This window comes from Eupeodes corollae, chromosome 3, assembly GCF_945859685.1.
Source record: "Eupeodes corollae chromosome 3, idEupCoro1.1, whole genome shotgun sequence".
Classification (NCBI taxonomy): Eukaryota; Metazoa; Arthropoda; class Insecta; order Diptera; family Syrphidae; genus Eupeodes; species Eupeodes corollae.
In genome coordinates, this window is record NC_079149.1 from 42,654,885 (window position 1) to 42,676,849 (window position 21,965).

At 29.2% G+C, this 21,965-nt stretch overlaps 1 protein-coding gene across 5 annotated transcripts in view; it reads right to left on the bottom strand.

Moving 5' to 3' along the window:
* Positions 1-3,302: 3,302 nt before the first annotated feature.
* LOC129949600 (probable serine/threonine-protein kinase yakA) overlaps positions 3,303-21,965 on the bottom strand; it is a 156,466-nt gene continuing 137,803 nt past the window's right edge. For 2 of the 5 annotated variants that reach the window (XM_056061156.1, XM_056061159.1), the window contains exons 2-3: positions 16,264-16,323; positions 3,303-7,627 (exon numbers count right to left, since the gene is read on the bottom strand). In XM_056061156.1, the coding sequence (XP_055917131.1) occupies positions 6,041-7,627; positions 16,264-16,323 (1,647 nt within the window). In that variant the 3' untranslated portion in view covers positions 3,303-6,040. Of the gene's footprint in view, positions 7,628-16,263; positions 16,324-21,418; positions 21,520-21,965 lie in introns of those variants that run through there. The other 3 variants (XM_056061157.1, XM_056061160.1, XM_056061158.1) reach the window with 2 other exon arrangements.

A 21,965-nucleotide genomic window follows, 5' to 3' on the forward strand; every position in this document is an offset into this window, starting at 1 on the left:
TACCTATATCTCGCTTGAGAATCATTTTTTTTTTTTTTTCAAATATGAGCTATGACAAAGTTTGCAATTCTATAAATTAATGAGTTTGCCTAGTTTCTATTGAAAAAAATTATAAGAAAGACACTTACTGAACTCATTAATTTAATCGATCAAAAGTTATACGAGAAATTTTATGTAAAATTATTTAGGTTTTCCCATCTTGTGAAATATCATTAAAGTCTAGAGTATGAGATATTTAGCAAGCTAGGTTCTGTGCTTAAGTTCTTAAAATAAAACCTTAATAGTGAAATCAATTCCAAACTAAAATTAGAAAAAAAGTAACTACTGAATAATTTTATATCCTAGTTCACAAAGTATTGACACGTGATTTCTATTAACCTTTCCCTTTAATAAATAAATTTTATATTAAGAACAAATGTTTCTTACTCACCAAAACCGCAGTCAATTTTTTTTGAGTATCACTAATTTTTTGTTTGTTTGATTTCTTCATATATTTGTTGTTCTTGTTGTTGTTGCTGTAGGTATGATATAATTCAAGCTTCAATAAGTAGCGACTATAGTACGATATGATCCTTAAGCAATTAATTAATTGTTATCTGATTGATTTGTTTGTATTTATCAATGATTTATTTATAAATCGATTACAAATAATATCGTGTGTTTGTGTGTCAATAATAATTGAAATATCATTTTTGATAACAATCAAAATCTCTGATGTCAGAAGTTTATCTATACATACGAGGTAAAACAATCAGTTCACTTTGTATATTATATATGCATAAACTAAACATTCATGTACACAATTAATGTACCTACTCGTACAAGTACGAGTACATTTCGATGTAACTATATCACTTAATTATATTTTCGTTCCATCATAGCACTAATGGTAATTTCAATAGTTTTATTGACGTACTTTAATGTCAATATAATTATTAGGTGTTATCTCCGATAGTTCTCAAAAGTCATATTTTTTTTGTGTCTTTATGAGTTTAAAACAATCAAATTGATAGGAAGTTTTTATTTTTATAAATAGTTTTGTGATTGAATTTATGTTTTTAGGGCTGGTTCTTGTTGATAAACATTTGATTAATATTCTCAGGTTGTTAATAACATATTATTATTATGGATTTTGTTTATTTAAAGATAAAACAAAACTTAATCTCTTTTAAATTTGAAGTCTATAAACACTTGACTTATATTGCTTCTGGAAGTATTCAAGTTCAAGTGGGTTGAATGAGCAATATTCGAATTCTATTTCCTTGCAAAAATGACATACACTCACACTATCTACGAAACTGATTGAAACTAATGCAAATACCGAATTCCAAGGAAAATTAGTGTAATTAATTATTGAAATTTTTGAAAGAACAAAAATGGAATTCAACTGCAGAATATAAATAATACACTCGAACCAAATTATAAACTGTCAATCATTTTTCAGTCAATCGCGTATGAAGTTGATTTGTTATGTCACTGAATTACACCACGTATTCATTTTTTTTCTTCTGTAAATATTTATAATGGTTGTTGGCATTTGTGAAATATCAGACTGCGAGGTGGCAGAATATATTACAAACTTAATTTGCAAAAATTGTTTAAAAACATGATTATCAGCTGGAAGTTTGGTGACTGATATGGAAATATGACAATTCTATCAGTTAGATAAGTAAGACTTAGAGAACATGGATTATTGCAGTATGTTTTTGTATTTTAGACAGCTATTGGATTATTAATCAGTGCTAAATTAAGGTAACTACACACATATGTTTTTTTAAATTATTCCCAACGCTATTGAAACACTATCAGATCTTTGCGTAAGAAAGCTTATAGAAGCTTAATCTTATAGCTTCAGCATTGCCAACACAATAAATGTGATCAGCTTGCTCATCATCACTTAGTGCAGTATTAATATTTATTAGTAAACAATAACGAACTACACAAAACATACATTTTTAAAATATCTACAATTTACTAAAAAGTGTATTACATTTTCAATTTTTTTTTAAGAACTCAAGGGGTTATTAGTACCCTTTATATGTTTACATTTAAAAACAGTGCGAGCGTAAGGAAAATAGGGAAGGATTTAAAAGGAAATACCGGTGCACATTGGTCTTAAAGTTCTGAACATCAAAATGGGAGGGAAAAACAGAGTTGGCCAAAGCATTCCACATTCTCGATGTGCGATTTAAGAAAGAATCTCTATACTTGATAGTACGCCCGAAATTGAGCTCAAGGGTAAACAACTATTAAAAATTATAATCAGATATAAAGAATTGGAATTTGTATGTTCTTTTTATTTTGGCATTTCAGGTTCTTGTAAGTCGAAAGGCCTTTCCTACAATTTGGACTACCAACTTCTGCCAAGTAACTTTTCTTACAGTTATCTGTGTCAAGCTTCTGTGTAGGTAATTAAAAGGATAAAATAACAAACTAAGACGGATATTTTTAAGTCCATGCTTAGAAAATTAAATCAAAATTAAAATAAATTATACAAACCATTAATATCAATAATTATAACTTCCAGAAACAAAAATGTCTCTCCATCCAAAATCAATGTAAGAAACCAAAACAACCAAAGAGGAATCTAAAATCAACAAAAATCAGCAACATCAATTTAAGGACAACAGAAAACATCAGAAAATCCCAGAGAAACAATAACAATAAAATAAAAAGAATTTTGTTTTATATGTTTTTTCGTATTGAGAACTTTTTTATGTATTTGTTCCGTATGTAATTTTTGTATGTGTGTTTTTTTTTAATTTCAATATCTTAATATATAAAAAAAATAATATTTACACAATGTCTATTTATAGTACACAAACAAATTTCTTAAATACTAAAAAAAATATTTATTTTTTTGTTTAAATTAAAAACAAAAACATTTTTTTTATTTAATTTAAAATTAAAAAAAAACGTAATTCATAATTCATTTCTTTATCTAAATAAGAATTAACTAAAATAAAAATAATAAAAATAATTAATAATATTAAAAAAAATTTAACTGATACAAAATTAACAAAATAAATTTATATAATTGTTTTTTTTCTTTTTTTATTTCTTTATACAATGGAATTTCTCTTCAAATCGATGGTAATGAAAAAAATACTAAATATAATTATTTTGTTTTAATCTTTAATTTAACAATTTATTTATTATTTTAAAATTCTTTAAATTTTATATGCCAATATTTTAAGAGAAGAAGAAAAATTACACAGCCTTGTAAATATATTTTTTTCTATCCTTCTTTTTTTTAACTTTGAAAATATTAATTTTTCTTTTTTTCAAACCACCATTTTTAGTTTTTATTTAATGTTCTGTATGAAATTCAACTGTTGTTTTATGTTTAAAAAATAATCTTAAAATTTAAATCGAACACAGGCATATTGATATTATATGACAACAAAATATAGATTTAAATAATAAAACTAATTGATAAACAGGTGATATAAGCTTTGATATATTATGTGTATTTTTATGGTATTGTTGTGGATTTTAAATTAAATATAAAATAAAATATTTCACAAACTATACAATGTTTTTTGTTGTTGTGTGTTTAAGTGGTGTGAATTTTGATGTTTAAATTTTTGTAGGGATTTTTATATTCTAAATTAAAACCGAAAACTTTAAGAATGGGAAGATATGCGGGCTGAAGGATATTTTGTTTAAATTTATATTTTAAGGCTGGAAATTCTTAATTATAATAAAGACACAATGACTTTTTTTCTTCCTATTTTATAAACCTATTTGTTTTGTTTTACTTTTAGACATCTCAGACACCTGGCAGCATTTTCTGGATAGTTGGTTCAACCTCTGTATCGATTTTCGAATTTTACCCGGAGAGATCAGGTACCCGAGAACAAGTTGGAATTTTAAGTTCAAACAAAAATTTGAAATCAACTCTGAACTCAGGACCGCAGCAGTTAGAGAAAAATCGTTAACACGACTAAGGAGGTTGTTTTATATTTTTTGTTGTAATATGCACTTGATTCTATTGTTGGTGTGTGTCTTAGACTGATTTTGTGATTTTTAATTAAAAAAAATTCACTGTCAGGAGGCGAAATGGTTCTTTTGTCTAAGTGTTATATATTTATGTTTAATTATCTAAGAAAATTAATAATTAGGGTGAATAAAATATTTGTTTGTTTATATATTTTGGTGAGTTTAACATGAAAATACCATTTGAGTAACGACAATCTTTTAACTTCTTTTTCCTTTTTTATATTCCGCACAGTTCGTACCAATTTTTGCTTTCAATTGAGTTTTTTTTCATTTTTTTCTAAAAATATTACTTTTCGTAAAAAAAATTGTATCACTTAAATAAGTAATGCTGTTTGGCAAAATATTTGTTTTCTTTTGTTTCATGTGTTTGTATTTCCTTTAATTTTTTTTAATCATATAAAACGTAATATCCTGAAAATAAAATAAACATATAAAAATAGAAGATAATAAAAAACTCATGTTGAAAAAGACATTTTTAAAATAATTTACGGATCGATCAAAATTTTGAAACCTTTTATAAAAGTTTATATATTCGATTGTTCAAAGAAAAAATTAATATTGACGGAAGAAATGAAAGTTTAAAACAAATTAAGAATCTGATCAAAAAAAGAAATAAATAAAATATAAAATGTTGTAACAGTTTTGAAAAATATTAAAGCTTTTTGAAGAAGAAAATTAAATAAACTCGAAGCTACATTAAAATACAAATTAAAAAAGAAATTAATTATTTTGAATACGATCAAGACATGTCTTTTTTCAAACAAACACAAATTAAAAGCTTATTATTAATTTCATTTTTAATTTTAATAATTTTTTTTTATTTGGAAATGAAAGTCCAAATTAATAATATTGCTTTCGATCACAGTTCAAATTGGCCCAAAAGAGAATTTGGGTCAAATCTTATATCTTCTTGTTCTTTAACCACAAAAGAATTAAAAAAAAAACAAGATGCGTATACACAAAGATTTTATATTATTTAAAAAAGAAAAATTCTTAAAATAAATTATTCTGTTTTTGTTTTTTAAAGAAAAAAACACATATTTCTTAAATAAATTTTTATTTCATGTGAAAACTTTCATCGGATATTTTTGTTTAACGTTTGTAAAAGTGTTCAACTGTCAACAGCATTACTTTCGAAAACTAAATAATTTCTTTTGAAAACAAATTTTGTTAATTTTCTGTTACTGTAACTTTCAAGAATTTTTGAAAAACAAAAAATAACTAAAAAGGCATAAAATTTAATGGATTTAATGATGTGAGAAAAACTAAAACAAAAAATTACCATCTACTTAAACGCTAAGACTATAAATTGTTTCAACAGTTATTTTATTTTAATATTTTCTTTTTATGTATAGATAAATGTGTATTTTTATTTATTTGTTTGTTTAAATATAAAAAGAATTTGTTTTTTTTGTTGTATGTATAAAAAGAACTAAAAAAAAAACAGTTGAAAACAAATCGGGCTAACCGTTTGAATGTTTTCTCTATTTACACAATATTTTTTTAAATTGTTTTCTTTTGTTTATTTGGACCTTTCCCTCAAAACCTATCAGATCAGCGGAAACCCCTTTTTTTCTATGTATTTCTCTTTTCTTAAAAAAAAACATCTACCTTCGTTTTGTGTTTGATCCAAAATTTCAAAAAATAATAATAAAAGGTCCCTCATTCAATTTCCTTTTCGAATAGAAATCTTAACAAACTAGGTATTTTATTTTTTTTATATATTTATATATGTACCTATATTATATAACATTGTTTTATTTAAATTTATGAATAATGTAAATGTGTTTGTGTGTGTGTGTTTTGTGTGTGTGTTGGAGGTGTGGTAACATTAATATTTTTGTTTTTTTTTTATATAAAATTTAATATTATTAATTCGTGCACTGCACCAAAACAAAATATTTATTTTTTTTGTATTATTCCTGATATATTTTCTTGTTTTTTTAAATTTTTATAAAAATTATAATTTAAAATTAAAATTTAAAGTTTATATTATAATTATTTATGTTTTTTTTTAACTTAAACATAAAATCAATTTTCAAATGCTATACTTTTGGTCACAATTGAATTCGAGGTGAGAATTCAGTTGTGTCGGAAAGTCGTCTAGACAATTGAACAACGTACCGTCTATGATGGGCATGCCGTAAATGTTGAGATACTCGTTTCCTAGGAGGTTGTTGGTTTCGTTGGCGCTGCTGCCGTTTGAGCTGCGATCGCCAGCACTGCTCGGGCTGCAGTAGACAGCACCGGGTGAGAACGCGTCACTGGTAACTATGCTGCAATCGCTGTCATCTGTCACACTGGCACTTGGATTTGTCGTATAGTAGTCGTCGAATTTGGCAACATTGACGTTCATGGTGACAGTTGGTGTGCCGCCATCTTGGATGATTATCGTTGTATCGTTGTTGTTGTTGGATTGCTGCTGATGGTTTTGCTGTTGTTGTTGCTGTGATTGTTGAAGGGATTGTTGGTGATGATTGTGGTTGCTTGGGGTCGTCGTCTGGTGGAGCTGTTGTTGCTGTTGTTGTTGTTGCTGTTGTTGTTGCGATTGGAGCTGGTGATTGGTGTTCTGTTGCAGGTGATGATTGTTGGATTGTTGTTGATGTTGATTGTTTAGTTGCTGGGCAGATTGTTGATGCAAATTATTGTACAAACTGAATGTGGGCAATTTGGTTTGAATACTGGCAGGATGAAGGTTAGCGTCATTGAAGATGGTACCCTTGTCGTCGTTGTCATTGCATCCCTGCACCACCGGATCTGGCCCAACAAAGACCGTATTCTGTGGTATAAGATCGTTGATCATCAGTATTGTGTCGTTTTGCGGATCGTTGTCATAGTACCCGGGGAAGAAGTCATCGAGAAACAGATTCGGCGTTAGTTTGGCACCTTCGGGCGAATTTGGGGTCAGTGACTCAAGGGGTCTCTGATCGATCTCGTGTTTGATTGTCAGAGCAGTGATGTCCATTTCGGTGCTGCTTTCGCTGTGATTGAGAACATATTGCTGATGATTGTTGCTGCTGCTGTGATGGTGATGATGATGGTTTGTATTGTTGTTGGAGTCGTTTTTCTGCCTTTTGCTGGTAGTGCTGCCACTACTGCTAGTAGTTGTGGTTCGTGTCCGCTTGGTGGCAGTGTGTTTGGTCTTGCGACCGCTGGCAGTGGACGATGCTGATGTGTTCGCTGATCCGGTCTTGCTCGGTGTCGATGGCGATGGCGATGCCGACGACATTGAGGATGACACAGACGGTGAGGTTTGTTGTTGATTATTATTGTTGAATTGTTGCTGACCATTGGACGACGATGAGTTGCTTGTTGAGTTAATGGACGAGTTTGTTTCCCCGTTTGCCGGTGTTGCTGTTTTCGAGGATTTGCCTTGTTTCTTTTGTGGACGGTATTTATAATCGGGATATTCTTTGATGTGTAACTGACGCAATAGTTCCGCTTCATCAATATATGGTTTCCTCTCTTCGGTGGATAGTTTCTTCCATTCACGACCGAGTTTCTTGGAGATCTCTGCATTATGCAGCTCTGGGGTCTTTTCGCAAATCTCCCGACGCATAATCTGGCTGTAAACCATGAACGAGTTCATTGGACGTTTGATGTGATTGGGGCTGTGTTTTTTTGTCTGAAAATAAATTAAAAAATAAAAATAAATAAAAACGTTTATTTTCAAAATGAGCTCATATTTAGCTCAGGTGTTGAGTTGTGTTTTGTAGTTTTAATTATTTTCTAAGTCAAGGTCAATAGTTGAGTAACAATAAATATAAACAAACGTCAATTTGTAGTGTTAAAACAACAACAGCAGTTGAATAGGAAGTGACGCTAAACACATTCCATTCAAAAGTTGATAAGCAAGGAATTTCCAGCTTTTCTATTATTACTTTTGTGTGTGTGTGTTTTGCTTTTTGGAGGTAATTAAACTTGTCGTTAATGACACCTGCTTTGAATATTATTTCTTTTTTATGCAGTTCTCGTGAGGAGCTTGTTTTGAAGCGGTAAAACTGGGAATAAATGTACATACTTTGGTGTTTTTTGTTTAAAGATAATTTGATAGTTTGATGGAAATTTTGTGTGTCAATTTTCAGGAATTATCAACAAACAAATATATCATAACTTTAGGCTAAATTGATTAAATTAAATTAATGAAAATAAGTTGAAAGCCTTGAGTTAGTACTTTAAAGGTAAATGACATTAATTCACCCCATAACTTTATCATTGATGGATACTTTCAAATAAGTTTTGGTATATTTTGGTAGGTAAAACAAGTCATGATTCTAGAACTCAATACTCTCTTAATAATTGCAATATTTTTATATATTGAAGGAAAAGAATGAAAACTTAACTCCATCATTTATTGTCGTTATAAGGGGAATCCATTAGTTAAAATAGCTGCTGTCTCAGTAAACTGAATTTAAAGTTCAGTGGCCTGTGAAATTCTTACGAAACACTTCAACCAAGACCACTTCCAGCCGTCTTCTTAACACCACACACACACATAAAATTTTAAACCATATTATAACTAAGTAAGTATTTGCCAAAAATTCGTACACGATTTTGCCATTTCAGGGAGTGAGGGAGGGGGTTGACTTCTTCTTTTTTTTATTATTTCTTTTTAATGACCCTTTTAAAAGTCGCCCTCGAAACATACCCATAGTGAGACGACATTACTTTGGTCGCCCTTTTATAACTCGTTGTGCCGTTCGTCGTCCTGTTTGCAGTTGCAAACGACATAACCTTATCCCTAAGTTGCGTCGAATTAAGGAACGGAGAACATCAACCTCGATTTGATTTTGTTGCTTTTATAATATTGTTGGTGGTGGGGGTGAGGAATCGGTCTGTCGCCACGGCCATTCTTGCCTTGGAAAATACTCAGTTTCAGTCTAACAAACAACATTAGGATATTTTCGAGAAGCCCAAACCACCAAACAAGAGGGCTTAAGGAATAAAACCAAAAATAAAGCACATAAAACAAGGAAGAAATTAAATTGAGGTATAACTCGAGAACCAGCAAATGTGACGCGGCAGAGGTGGGGGTAGCGGCATTCAGTGGCAGGAATGTCTGCACATTTTTTCGTTTGTGTCTTCTTTCTTATTTTTTTTTTATGTAAGCACTCAGGCGAATAAATAGAATGTCCTTATCCTTATTTTCTTTCTCGACTTTCACAAAATGAAACGAATTTATGATAGACGTGTATTTTTGTTTTTGTATTTTTTTCCGAATGGTGGAATCTGCAGGAGGAATATGGTGTGAGAAGGTCCTTGCGGAAGGGCGAGAAAAGAAGGATGAGGAAGTGAGTGGGTGCTGTAAATACTTAAATAATTAATTGAAGTAGGGCAAAACGATTTTTGTGCACATCCACTGAGTGCATAGTCATGAAAAATTCAAAATTCAATTTTGAAATATAATGAAATGAACGGATAGAAACAGCATTTTTTATAATACAAGACAGACAAAAATCGTATGCCTGAGAATTTTGATATACTCGTTTGTACCTATGTGAACCTTTAGGGAAATGTTTCAAGTTGAGAAATAAATAAATTGTGAAATTTTATTTCCTTTCATCTAATAAGGATTTTGTAAATGTTTAATTACATTTTGCATTAAGGCTTTAAAAATGACAAAACAAAGAATTTCATTTAAAGAAAAATTGAAAAAATTCCATGAAATGTGTAGTTTTTAGTGCGTCTTGAGTTCGGAAATTAAAGACTAACGATCAGGTGATAAACCACGACCATTATGTGGGGTTTTCCCCCCTTGTTCAAACTACATATTATAAAAGACTCGCTCTTCAATCGCACCCTTCCAGAAAGGAGGTGTACACATTTTTTTAACAAAACCATTAGCAACACTTGAACTTGCAGCAGAAACTTGTTGCTTTATACAATATCAGTAACGCTTCTACTCCATTCGAGTTTCTTCACAGTAAAACCAATATCACCACTTTCGTAGAAATGTCTTGAGCATTTTTGAATTACTAAGCGATCAATTTACGTAAACAACAAACATTCAACACTTCAAATTACGGTTAATTTTGACAGGTGTCAAACACCAGAGTTACCAACTTGAAACCACAAAACAAATGAGCTTGGTTTCTAAATTTTTGTTTTGCTTTTGTTTCTCCTACTATATTGACTTAAGTTCTGCTTTAAAATATCTAGGGGTACACTTGTCATTAGTAGAAAGTTAGTATCTTTCATAAATAAAGAAACAAATATTGATACCAATTATTTTAATGAAAAACAAATTCATTAAAATCTGCTCATCAACATAAATTAAAAACCACTAACCAAAGGCTATAAAATTGTGAAATTCAAATGAAATGGTGCTGGTTATAGTCGGTAAGGTAGGTAAATCTACTTCATTCAATTCGCTGGATGCTCCCACACAAAAATCAAATATTGCACCCATCCAGGTGTTACGACTTAAAACCAAAATGATAATAATCAATTCCGCTCCACTGACATCCCTGAGTGCTGACTTGCTGGCTGACTGCTGGCTGAGTTACACTAAAACCATAACTTTCAGGTGTTTCACAGCAGCCAAAAACCTACATATCTATATACAACGTAGATACCTATAAAGAGCTGATTTTAAAATCAATTTCCATTTTTCCATCACAGAAGAACACTTTGCTTTAAATTTTCATTAAAAATATGTTGTTTTTTTTGTAGTTGTTGTATTTTTGTTAAACTTTATGCCTTAAGCAAAGAGTACATTTTAAAAATTATTTTATCTTTGGCAAAAATAAAACTATAAAATCCCGAAACCAATTATAGATGCATCTGAATTAATTTTAAATCAACAATAATATGAAATGCATCTGGCACACACAAGACTCTGAATCTAAGAGTTAAGATACTTTTAGTGCAAACTTTGTATCTATGATTATGAAGGTATCTATACAAAGACGTAGATTGCAGTGCCATGTGGGTTGCAAAAGTATCTTTGTATCTTTGAACCACTTTTAAAATTGTTAAGATCTATCTTCTGAGATCTCTCGAGTCTTCGTTTGCATGTGAATGAGTTTTAAAATAAATAAATTTAGATATTTTTCTTCTTTTTGATGTTTTTTAATTTTGTGCTGAAAACTCAGAAATTACCAAGACACGTTTTGGCTGTGTTTTATTTTAGTGAAATAGTTATAAGATCTATAAATGAAGAGAACTACGAGGAAAAAACTTAAGATACACATAACGAACGAATCAACTCCAATATAATGAAGAACGTTACCTATATACAAAAAAAATAAAGAGTGAAGTGAAGTGTAATTCTAAAGTCGTTAAGCCCAAGGCCAAGATGCATGCAGAAGAAAAAAAAACAGAAAAACTAAAACACAGAAGGAAGGAATCGCGTACTTTAACTACTATTTTCGTTCGTTTATTTTGTATCTGCGAGCTGTTTAAATATATCTGTGTTTTTTTTTTTAATATAATTTTGTTCTTTTGTGGTCGCGTCAGTTAAGTTAAGTTTGTTTCATTGCTTGAAGGCTAGAGGTGCAGTTAATAACGAATTGTCTTATAACCAACCAAACTTTATACGTACAAAACTTAACTTACTACACACAACTCTTAATAGAACTCGACTTTTGTGATGAAGCAAAGAGAACTTAAACTTGGGGGCTTCGCTTTGGCTTTGGCTTTGGGTTTTTGATGGAGATTGGTATAAACTTGATGTTGGAATTGGAAGTAAAGCGATTTGTTATTTAAGTTCGTTTTTTTCCATCTTACTATAGAAATACAACATATCTATAGCTAAAAAGATATAAATTGACATCAGTGTTTTGAGGGCAATTAATTTTAAATTAAAAATGATTAATACCACATCTATGTATCTCGCTCTATCACTCTCTATTTATTTCAGTTGGTTGTATTATTTTCGTTATTTAGATTGAAATTTTATTCGTATGATTAAAAATGTTAGAAAAGTCATGGAAGTGTTAAAAAGATGAATAATTACTAAGTTCAAAAGGTATGGTTGGATTTTTTTTTATTTCTGTTTAATGGAAATTTACTTTAAAAGTCACTTTTTTTTCAGAACATCAATTACCTAACCATACATTTTTAAATTAGATTTGGATTGTTTCATCAGAGAGAATAAAAAAAAAACATAATTGATTTATGCCACCTGCATAGCATATGAATAAAATGGTTCTTGATGTTCTTTGAAAAATAAAACGTGGGAGCCGAGTAGTTATGCAATGAAGGTTAAATAACTATACAAACATTAAGCTCTTTTCTTTTATGTGTGTTATAGATTTGAAGTTCTTGAAAGACTTGAAAAACTTGTAATTGTTTTATTTGTAAGGTTATTGTAATTAAATGCATTAATTTTAAATAGTTATAATTAGTTGCTTAAATCTATGGAAGGTCTTTTTGGTAATTTAAGACTAATTTCATGAAAAAGCAGTTTTAGTATAGTGAATGGCTTCTGTATGCTTCTACAGGGTTTTCCAATAAGAAGTTTCAATTTGATATTCTGAAAAATGACTACCTTTTAAGACAAATCTATGGATAGTCATTTTTGTTAGCTGTAATGATAAAGGTATGTACTTAACATTCTTATTAAAGGTGTAGTTTTTACTTATCAAATGTGTAAATATTAAAGATTTAAAAGTGATTGTCGTCAAAATAACGAGTTATTCAAAATAAAAGCTCTTATTGGAAAACTACTTTGTCTTGTAAAATAATTTATGTATTTAAAAATTTACCACCAATATTTTGCAAATACAAATCAAGAACTCATGACTTTAAACGAAATTTTTAAGAAAGTTGAATCTTATAAAAAGAAACTATATCTATGGGTTCTTAATTTTAAGTTGTTATTTAAAAAAAAAAGAATATTGAACGTAATGTACCCTCATTTTAAATGCACACTAAATAAAATAAATAACACACCATTCATCATCTCCCCCCAAAGTGTCACAATGTCTCTATATCTAACATCTTACCCCAGCCAATTACTTATCGCCACAATTTTTATCAATCCAATTTGTCACGAATAAATAAATACAAAAAACAAGACACTCAAAAATAAAATGAAATGTATCCTATTTTCAATTTCTCAGTGAATCAATGAAAGTTCGAAGCTTTACATTTCAATGTGGTGCTTTATATTCTTTCTTTTTCTTAGAAGTCTAAATGGTCTTCGAGGAAAGAGTTTTTTTTTGTGTAAGTCTTGTTTTTTGAAAATAATATAAAATGCATTGATTTGCATTTAGGAATGTTGTTTTTGTTGCATTTCTATATATTCCTGAACATATCGTTTTCTAGCAACTTTGTTTAGCACCATTTCAACTCATTTCACTAACCTCCCGAGTTCCTTCAATGTTCATGGGGACAATTTTATAGATGAGCTATCGTTCAGTTTCACTTAACCAACTTCTTTCGAAGTCATGAAAAAAATACATAACAAAAAGAGAAAATAAATAAAAAATAACACAAAAAAAGATGGGGGCTTGAAACCCCCTACCTTTGAATAAGTGATAAGGATAGAAACAAGTATAAACAACTGCAATGAATGATGGAACATTTGCATGCATCCGACATACTTTTAAGTCAACATCAACACTCTTTATGGATGGTATGGGGCTCAACTTAGTTTCAAAAACCCCTGACCCCCTTCCTTCTTACCTCATCAGACTCCCTTTATAGATTTTTGTATGGTTTTCTTATTTTTTATGAAAAAAATAGTAACTCCTTGTTGTTTTATGTCATGCAATGAACCTTTAACTGATGGAAGTTTGTTTTTTGTTTAAATTCCGAAAGTTCATGAAATTTGTTTAGTTTTTTTTATAGATTTTTGGAAGGGGGGGGTATTGCATAACGGGTATTTGTATCTACAAAATTGATGTAAGCGCTCTTTTGGACACTGACACCTATCGAACAAAAGACCACACCGCCGCCATCGTCCATATCGCACAACAACAAACCATTAACTTTTGGACACAATTGTGTCGTGTGAGTGTCTCTGCTGTGCAACATGTCATGGCACATGATTATTTATTATTCTTCATTCGCCCGCCCTGCAAAAGCTACAACCAAACTGAAAAAGGGGGTTGCTCAACTCATACACAACTCAAAGCAGCACAGTCACTAAGGGTAGTCTGTCAAAAACAAACAAGAGCCCAAGTTATGGTCATAATAATAATAAAACAATAATTTTCTTAATATGCTCAATTTAAATTGAACTACTGCTATAATATCTCTATCCTCGAAAAAGAAGAGTAGAGTGGAGTGGGACCCTGCCAGCAGAGGGGTGATATGGAGGTAGCAACATTTGTGCAAAGGCAAAAGTCCTTTTATGTAAGTGTCAGTAAACTATTAATGCGATGTTGGAATATTCATGAGAGAGATAAATTAATGTGAGAGAATCACACAAACCCTGGGCATGGGTTCTGTGTATGTCTGGCTCGGACTTTCGACTTACAAACAAAAATATATACAAGTATATGTATACAGTTGGAAGTTAATGTCCAGACCGCCATGTGCTGTTATCATCAACCCTCCAACCACCCACCCTTCAATCTCCTTTTTTAGACTGCGGATGGTTAGGCAAAAGTAATATAATTGATATTCAACATAGGATATCGTTATAATTGCAGAAAATTTACAAACACACACACGCATCTATAGATATAATATACATACACTATGGATACATGTGTTCATATTGGAGTGTTGTGATGAACATTATAATAAACGTGAGGTTCATAAAGTTCACTTAATTAACGCACGCGATTTAACTACAGCCCAGTATAAAGCATCAGATACATTTTACCATATACAATTTAGTATAGGTATAGATTCAATATGAGATAATTTGTATACAACACAATAATGGATTCTATTTTGTTCCTTTTTTGCATCAATGGGGATATTTGTTGTGTATATAGATACACATGTTTTGTATCTGTGTGTGTTTAATTTTGTTCTTTTTGGAGTCAGTGTCCGCTTAACTTGGTGCTCCGTTTGTCAATTAACTAATTCAACTGAAATTGCTATTTTTGTTTTATTTGATTGAGTTATTTTTCCATTTTTTTGTGTCTTTTAATAATTTTTATGACATGTTGTGACCGGGACGAATGTATATGGTATAATAAAAGGCAATAACAACATGTTGCATAAAAAAAAGATGACTTTTAGAGAGATTTTTTTGTTTGTGATTCAAATTTAAACTAATCATAAGAAAAAAAAACTATTAAAAGAGGAAAATTAAATTGATGCCCATTTGTTGTTGGTTCAAAGAGTTTAAGCAACATTTTGATGAATAACTTTTGTATTATAAAAAATACATAACTATACCATTATAATGAGGGTAGGAGTTTGATTATTTAAATTATTTTATTGTATCAAGTTTAAGAACTTATCTGCTTGAAACGTGATGAAAGGCAGTGATTTTTCAAAATGTTGAGCAAATTTTTGTTTAATCTAAGACAAAGGACATTTTTTTCATAGAAAAGTACATAAGCAGAAAAAAGAAAAACTTATTTGATTTCTAGGAACATGTTGACAAAAAAAAGTTAAAGCAAAATGGTTTTAATAGATATTTATATGGTAAAAAGTCTTATTATCATGTTATCTTATTAACATGTTGCTAAACATTTTTTTCCCGGTTAAAAAAATAGGAAATATTTGTTTCCATTTATTTTTGAATGCTGTATGTGTTTTTTTTTAGGAACGGAGCATTATTTTTGTGAAAGAAAACCTAGTGCTTGAGTTGTTGAGAAGAAAGCTCAAGCTGCAATTATTTAGAATTTTGGAAATTCAAATATTTTATTACAAAAAGCATTTAACAATTCAGGAAGAATTAATTTTTTAACTATTTGACATGTTACCTGCCAGTTTTAATCATTACCTTATCATGAAAATTATAAAAATAAATTTGATTTGCAACATGTTGCGAACTATCGTCAATTTTGAAAATAATACAAGATCACGAAAAGAATTCGTATATTTTCTGCTTGTTCGGCAACGTGATGCTTTCGGTATCTTAATTGGATAACTTATGTATCAACAATTATATGTATATATAACATTTTCGGCAACATGTTGCTAGTAATGAATGACTAGAATGATACCTAAAAATCTCTTTAACTTCAAAATTGCAGGTTACAAAACCAAGAAATTGACTACAAATCAAATACATACTCATAATGACTCACATAACCGAAATCCAAAAAAAAAACTGTAAAAATGTTACATGATTCCAAGGGTAAACGATGTATAGCGTGACCAATAACTTAGACTTAAAAAAAAACTTACAACAACCTTCGTCCTCAAATCACCCATTTTTCCCAAATATGATAGTGTACTCATAGTTACCTGAAAATAGACAAGAAAACAAAATAACATAAATAAGACAATCGAACTTGGAAGTCAAAAAGAAACAAATATAAGTAAAAAAATATTAAAAAAGCTTGGTGTTCATAAATATATTGTACATGACAAGCTACACACCAACTTTTTATAGGGAGATGAAGTTATTATGATTATGTTTTTCTGACAGCTTAGAGCTGTTTTTATTTTAGATTTTTTTTTTGTTAAACTGATCAAGGTGTTTAGATAAGTTTCAGGCTTAAGATATTAAAATTTTGTTACCTAAGTCAGGGAAACTATGTATTTCTATACATATGAATGTTTTTAGGAAGGAAAATAAAATAGCCTTAACTGAGGCTAAGCAGAGTAACTAAGACAAGTGAAATAAATACAAGAATGATTTATGTTTAATGTTGCTCACAAATCTTATTTTGAATCTTAAAATTGCTAATGGCTCCTATTTACGATGATATCCGAAATTCGTATTTATCTAGGTAAGGGAAAATTAAATAATGTAAATGTCTCTACCCCAATTGCAACAATGTATATACTTCTTATTTGTGTTTAGATACATTGAACAAGAGTTTCGTGACAAACAAATAATCACTAACAGGAAACCATCGTTGAAATAACCAACAACCACGTCACGTTGTCTTTCTGGTTGGTTCTGGTATACCTTCAACTATACCTCTGGTATAATACTCGTACCATACAAAATTTTGTCTGAAAAACCACTAAAACCATTATAAAGTGTGCTGCTTAAGTGCTATATATCATGTTAATGAAACTTGTTTCACGTAATTGCAGAATTAAAATTAAAATAAAAAAATATAATAAAAAAATAACAACTAAATAGCGACATAATTTTTTAATTAAATCACTTGTCTGTCCGGCAGTTATAATACTTCTCACCGCATTTTAACATCTAGTGAACGCGTTACAATTAAAAAACACAAATTACCTTCCACCACATAAATTTGCAATTAATATATTCAAGGTTTTTTTTTGTTTTTAATTTAATTTTATTTTATTTTTATTATTTTTTTTGAATCCGTTAAGCGTTAAAAATTATTATTGTCAAACAGAAATAAATATAAAAAAATACTCACAAATTTAAATAAATAACCAACTAAGAGAATCGATTAAAAACAAATCATTTGATCAATAAAATTTATAGTAGAAGAGACAAACCGCAAAAACCGTAATAGACCAACGCATTTTTTTCTTGCTTTTTTTGAATTTTATATCTCATGAATTTTTAATATGGGAACTATCAAGAGATATAAAAGCGTATCTATTGGTAAATGTATCTATTTGTATATAATACCCATTTTAGATACATTTTTTTGTTGCAAACATTTGTTGTTGCCTCAGGGCTGGCGCTCGCCACAACAAAATATATATACAAAAATTGCCATAGGCTTGACATCGTTTTATACCCTTCCCTCTGTCTCCTAGCAAAAGTCTATTCTGATGTTGATTTTTTTTTATATTAAATTAATGTGGGCCATTTCGCTTACGAAAATAAAATTGAGATTAAAAAATCCTACTGTGGGAGCAAATAAATTAAAACATGAACAAAAATTTAAATATTTTTGTTTGTGTGTTTTGTTTATGATGTTGCTGACGCCAAAAGGTGATGAGTTGTTTTAGCTGACACTGACGCTGGCTGTTGCTGCAAGCAATATTACCCGTTTAAAGTGTCATACTTAATATGGAATTTATATATGTATTTATTTATATCTCTACTGCTATTTTTTCCATATTTGGGAGACATACAAAAACCAAAAAAAAAAAAAAATAAACACTCAATAAAATTTGGGGTTATTCAGTTTCATTTAAATTCAATTCAATTAAAATAGTCTTCTTTTTTATTTTTGTTGTTGTTGTTATTGATGTTGAATTTGATGGTTGTGGGTAAATAAATAACCATATTTGGTATTGATTGTGCGTATGTAAATATACTCAAAATGTGGGTGGTTTATGTGATAACATACGTGAACGTGGGATTTGTAAATTTATGAAGGTTTTTGTGATAATTTGACAGATAAGTTTGTTAGCAAATGGTTTTTATTTATTTTTTTTGCGTTTGGTTTTGTGTATTTTGAATTTATTTATCCAGAATAATTTGATAATTAGTATGTGACATGTTATTTTAAAATAAATGTGGGTATAGGCTTTGTGGTTATTTTATATAATGGGGTTTTGAAAGAGACCAAAAAATAATACAATTTTTGGGTTTAAGATTTGTTTTTGTTGTCCTTGTGAAGTCAAAGTCGTTTTGTTTGTGGAGTATTTGAAATCGATGTCTTGGAGGGTAATTTTGTTTATTAGGGTTTTTGTTTGAAGAAGACTAACTGAGATTTACCAAGAGATATGGACTCATTAGGAAAGTTTTAAGGATACAATTATGATTAAATTATTTAATTTTTTATTTTGTGTTGTTTTGCTTATAACAAATCAAAAAATAAATAAATACTTAAAAAGAAACAAAAATAACTGGAGCTAAGAAACTTCTTATAAATAATTAAATCTTTTCAAATTGAGTTTCAACATGTAAGCCCGCCACTAAAAAATGTATTATTTAAAATATTTATTTAAAGTGACAGAAACGAATTTTAAAAACAAAAAAAATATTAAAACACCCAACAGAAATATTAATAGACATTAAAGGAAACATTGAAGTTTTATGAAATTTACCGTTATTTAAGAATTTTCAGAAAAATATTGTGATTGTAATTTTTTTTTTCAAGAATTTGAATGATGCACCCATTTCATTTATTCAGGTCTAATCAAAAAATGGGAAAATCAATGAACTAGAAAAGAAAATACCTGGAAAAAATTTAGTCCGGTTTTATGTATGTAAGTCCAAGTGGATTTTCCCATAATGTTAACAGCAATAAGTCATCGGTGAAATCAATCAACATAAAGATATTTTATTGGTTTTTGATTGATTAAAGAAGAAAACCCAAATCAAGGAATAAAGAAATATCAAAATGACAGGTGAATTCAAAGAAAAGCAAACAAATTTCCAAGGAAAACTGAAAAATCCATTCTTAGTCATTTGAATACACTGAATTTCCACTTTCTTAAGGTAAGGTACCATTAAATCGGTCTTTCTTTTTTGTATTTGAATTGAATGACTAGAACTTTTCTTCCATTTGGGTTTCTCTCTCATCAAGGAGGCACAAAGCACCCAATGCATATAAAATAATTGCTATTCATTTGGTGCTTCAGGCAAATTCAAAACGATTAAAATCAACGTACATATTATACGCAACACACAATCGAAGACTTAAGGGAAGGCAGGGAAGCAAGACAGGCAAGCTCAAAGCTGGTACGGAATGCATAAAGTATGAAACACATCATAAAGTTGAATTAAGCAACAACAAAAATTGAATGCAAAAAAAGATACACATTTCAAAAAAAAAAAAATCAAATCAACGTTTAATTCGCGCTTTCGAGTATTCGTAGTCGTTTTTGTATATTTGTATATTTGTGATTTGTGCCTTTTGCTCCTCGAAGTTGTTTATAGAGTAGGAAGTAATTATTATGTCATGTGCATTTATGACTAAGAAAATGTGTGTATATGAACTTTACTTCAGCACAAACAAAAAATAAACAATTCAATTGATTAAATAGAAACAAAAATTTGTATATAAACCTAACCTATGTATAGAGAACACAAAACTTGTTGCTTTTAGAAGCACCCCAGCACCAACAACTTACTATAGCAACAATTTATATAGGTAGATAGGTATATTATTTTATAGCTTGATCAATTTGACTTTTTGAAAAATTGAATCGCGCGAATCGATCATGCAATTTATAGCTGCCGTCCTTCCTTCAGCCATATTCGTCGGTTGATTTGACCCTGAATTAAAAAGAGTTTTTGTTATATGTTTTTTTTTCTTTCTTGCATTTGCTTTTGATTTTTTGCTGTTTTTTTTTCCTTCTTTCATTCAACTTGATAACGACGACGAAGAATAAAATGAAATGTGGAAAGAATTGCAACAAAAAAGACACCATAGGAAAAAGATACAATTGTTTGTTTGGCTTTTTATTTATATCATATTAAGTTTAAATCAAATTTAAATAAGAACAAGTTGTTTGGTAGATTGGTACCAGGGCAATTATTCAAAGAAAAATCAAAGTGGGTTTAAAATTTGAATTCTTGTTGAATAGAAATAAAAAATGTATAACAAGATTTATAAATTATTGATTCTTATTAATTATTATTATTGTTATTTAAACAAAAAACTAAAATGGATTTAAATACATACAAAAAATGTTGGGGATCTTTGTGTTGACGTTTGTACAAAAGACATAAGTTTGATTGAATAGGAAAGAGCTTTAAAATTATTAGAGACACTTTGACGGATTAGTTTAAATTTATTTTAAGCAATGATGTAGACCATTTTTTTTTAAATATGTATATACAACATTTAGAAATTTGAACACAAATAAGTTGAATTATTTGACTGCTTTTTATTTTGACAAGAGGTACAATGAGATGCGGTTATCTGAATTTGAATTATATGAGAAAGCATATTATTTTCTTGAAAGATAGTAAATCTGGAAAATTTGAATAAATCTCTGCGAGTGTTGGAAAATGAGACCTATAGCTTCAATTCTTAAACTTATTCAAGTAATTTAACAACAGAATTTCAAAAAATATTTAGAACTTTAATAATATAGGTCTAAAAATTCATCCTTGTGGTATATCGTCTCTCTATATATATTGGATTAGATAAAAGCTCAAAAACAAAATATTTTGGAGTAATTGTATCGTTTTTTTCTATAACCTTGAACTTTAAAATGTTTAAATAAAAATTTTAATAATCCACACATACTCGAAAAATAAATAAAATGCATTCACAATTATGAAACAAAAAATATGGAAAAATACAAAAAAAAAACAAAACATTTCTAAGCAAATTAACAAAAAAAATAAAAACATATTATCAACCTTGAATTATTTTTATATTGTTGTAAAGATAATACCCCTATAACACTAATTTCTTGTTTTTTAGTTTATATATTATATCTACACAAATAAATGTTCATACATTTATTTTTACGCACGTGCCAATGACAATACCTGCAGATTATTAACTCTTTTGGCGTCGACGCATATCTTCCGCATTCGTTTATTAAAGTTGATTTTGTACATTTTTTTTCTGCCCACTTTTTTATATTATTTAATTTTTTTTTTAATTCGTACGTGTTGAGCATTGAGATTCTACAATATAATGCATGTATAACTTGTTTTAGAGATTAAACTTTGAATAGATCTTAATAGACAATTGAATGCTTATGGAATACAATGATCTGTTGCATTTTAGAGAACAAAAAGTAGTTAATTGATAGGAAATCAATCGAAGATACTTGGTTACATCTACTTTTATAGACTTGGGATACGTCACAAGGTCAATTAATTTCACATCTCATGAAACCCTACCTAAAAACAAAAATATAATCAGGAAACACGTCCATATTTCAAAAATCAAAAAAAAAAAGTAAGTATACGCCATAGTGACCCATTCGATAAAAAACCGTAGATTCCGTAGAAAATAAACAAAAACAAACTCCGTGTTATTTCACAATTGTGCAATAGTTAAATGCTTTATTTTGAATTAAAAGCAAGT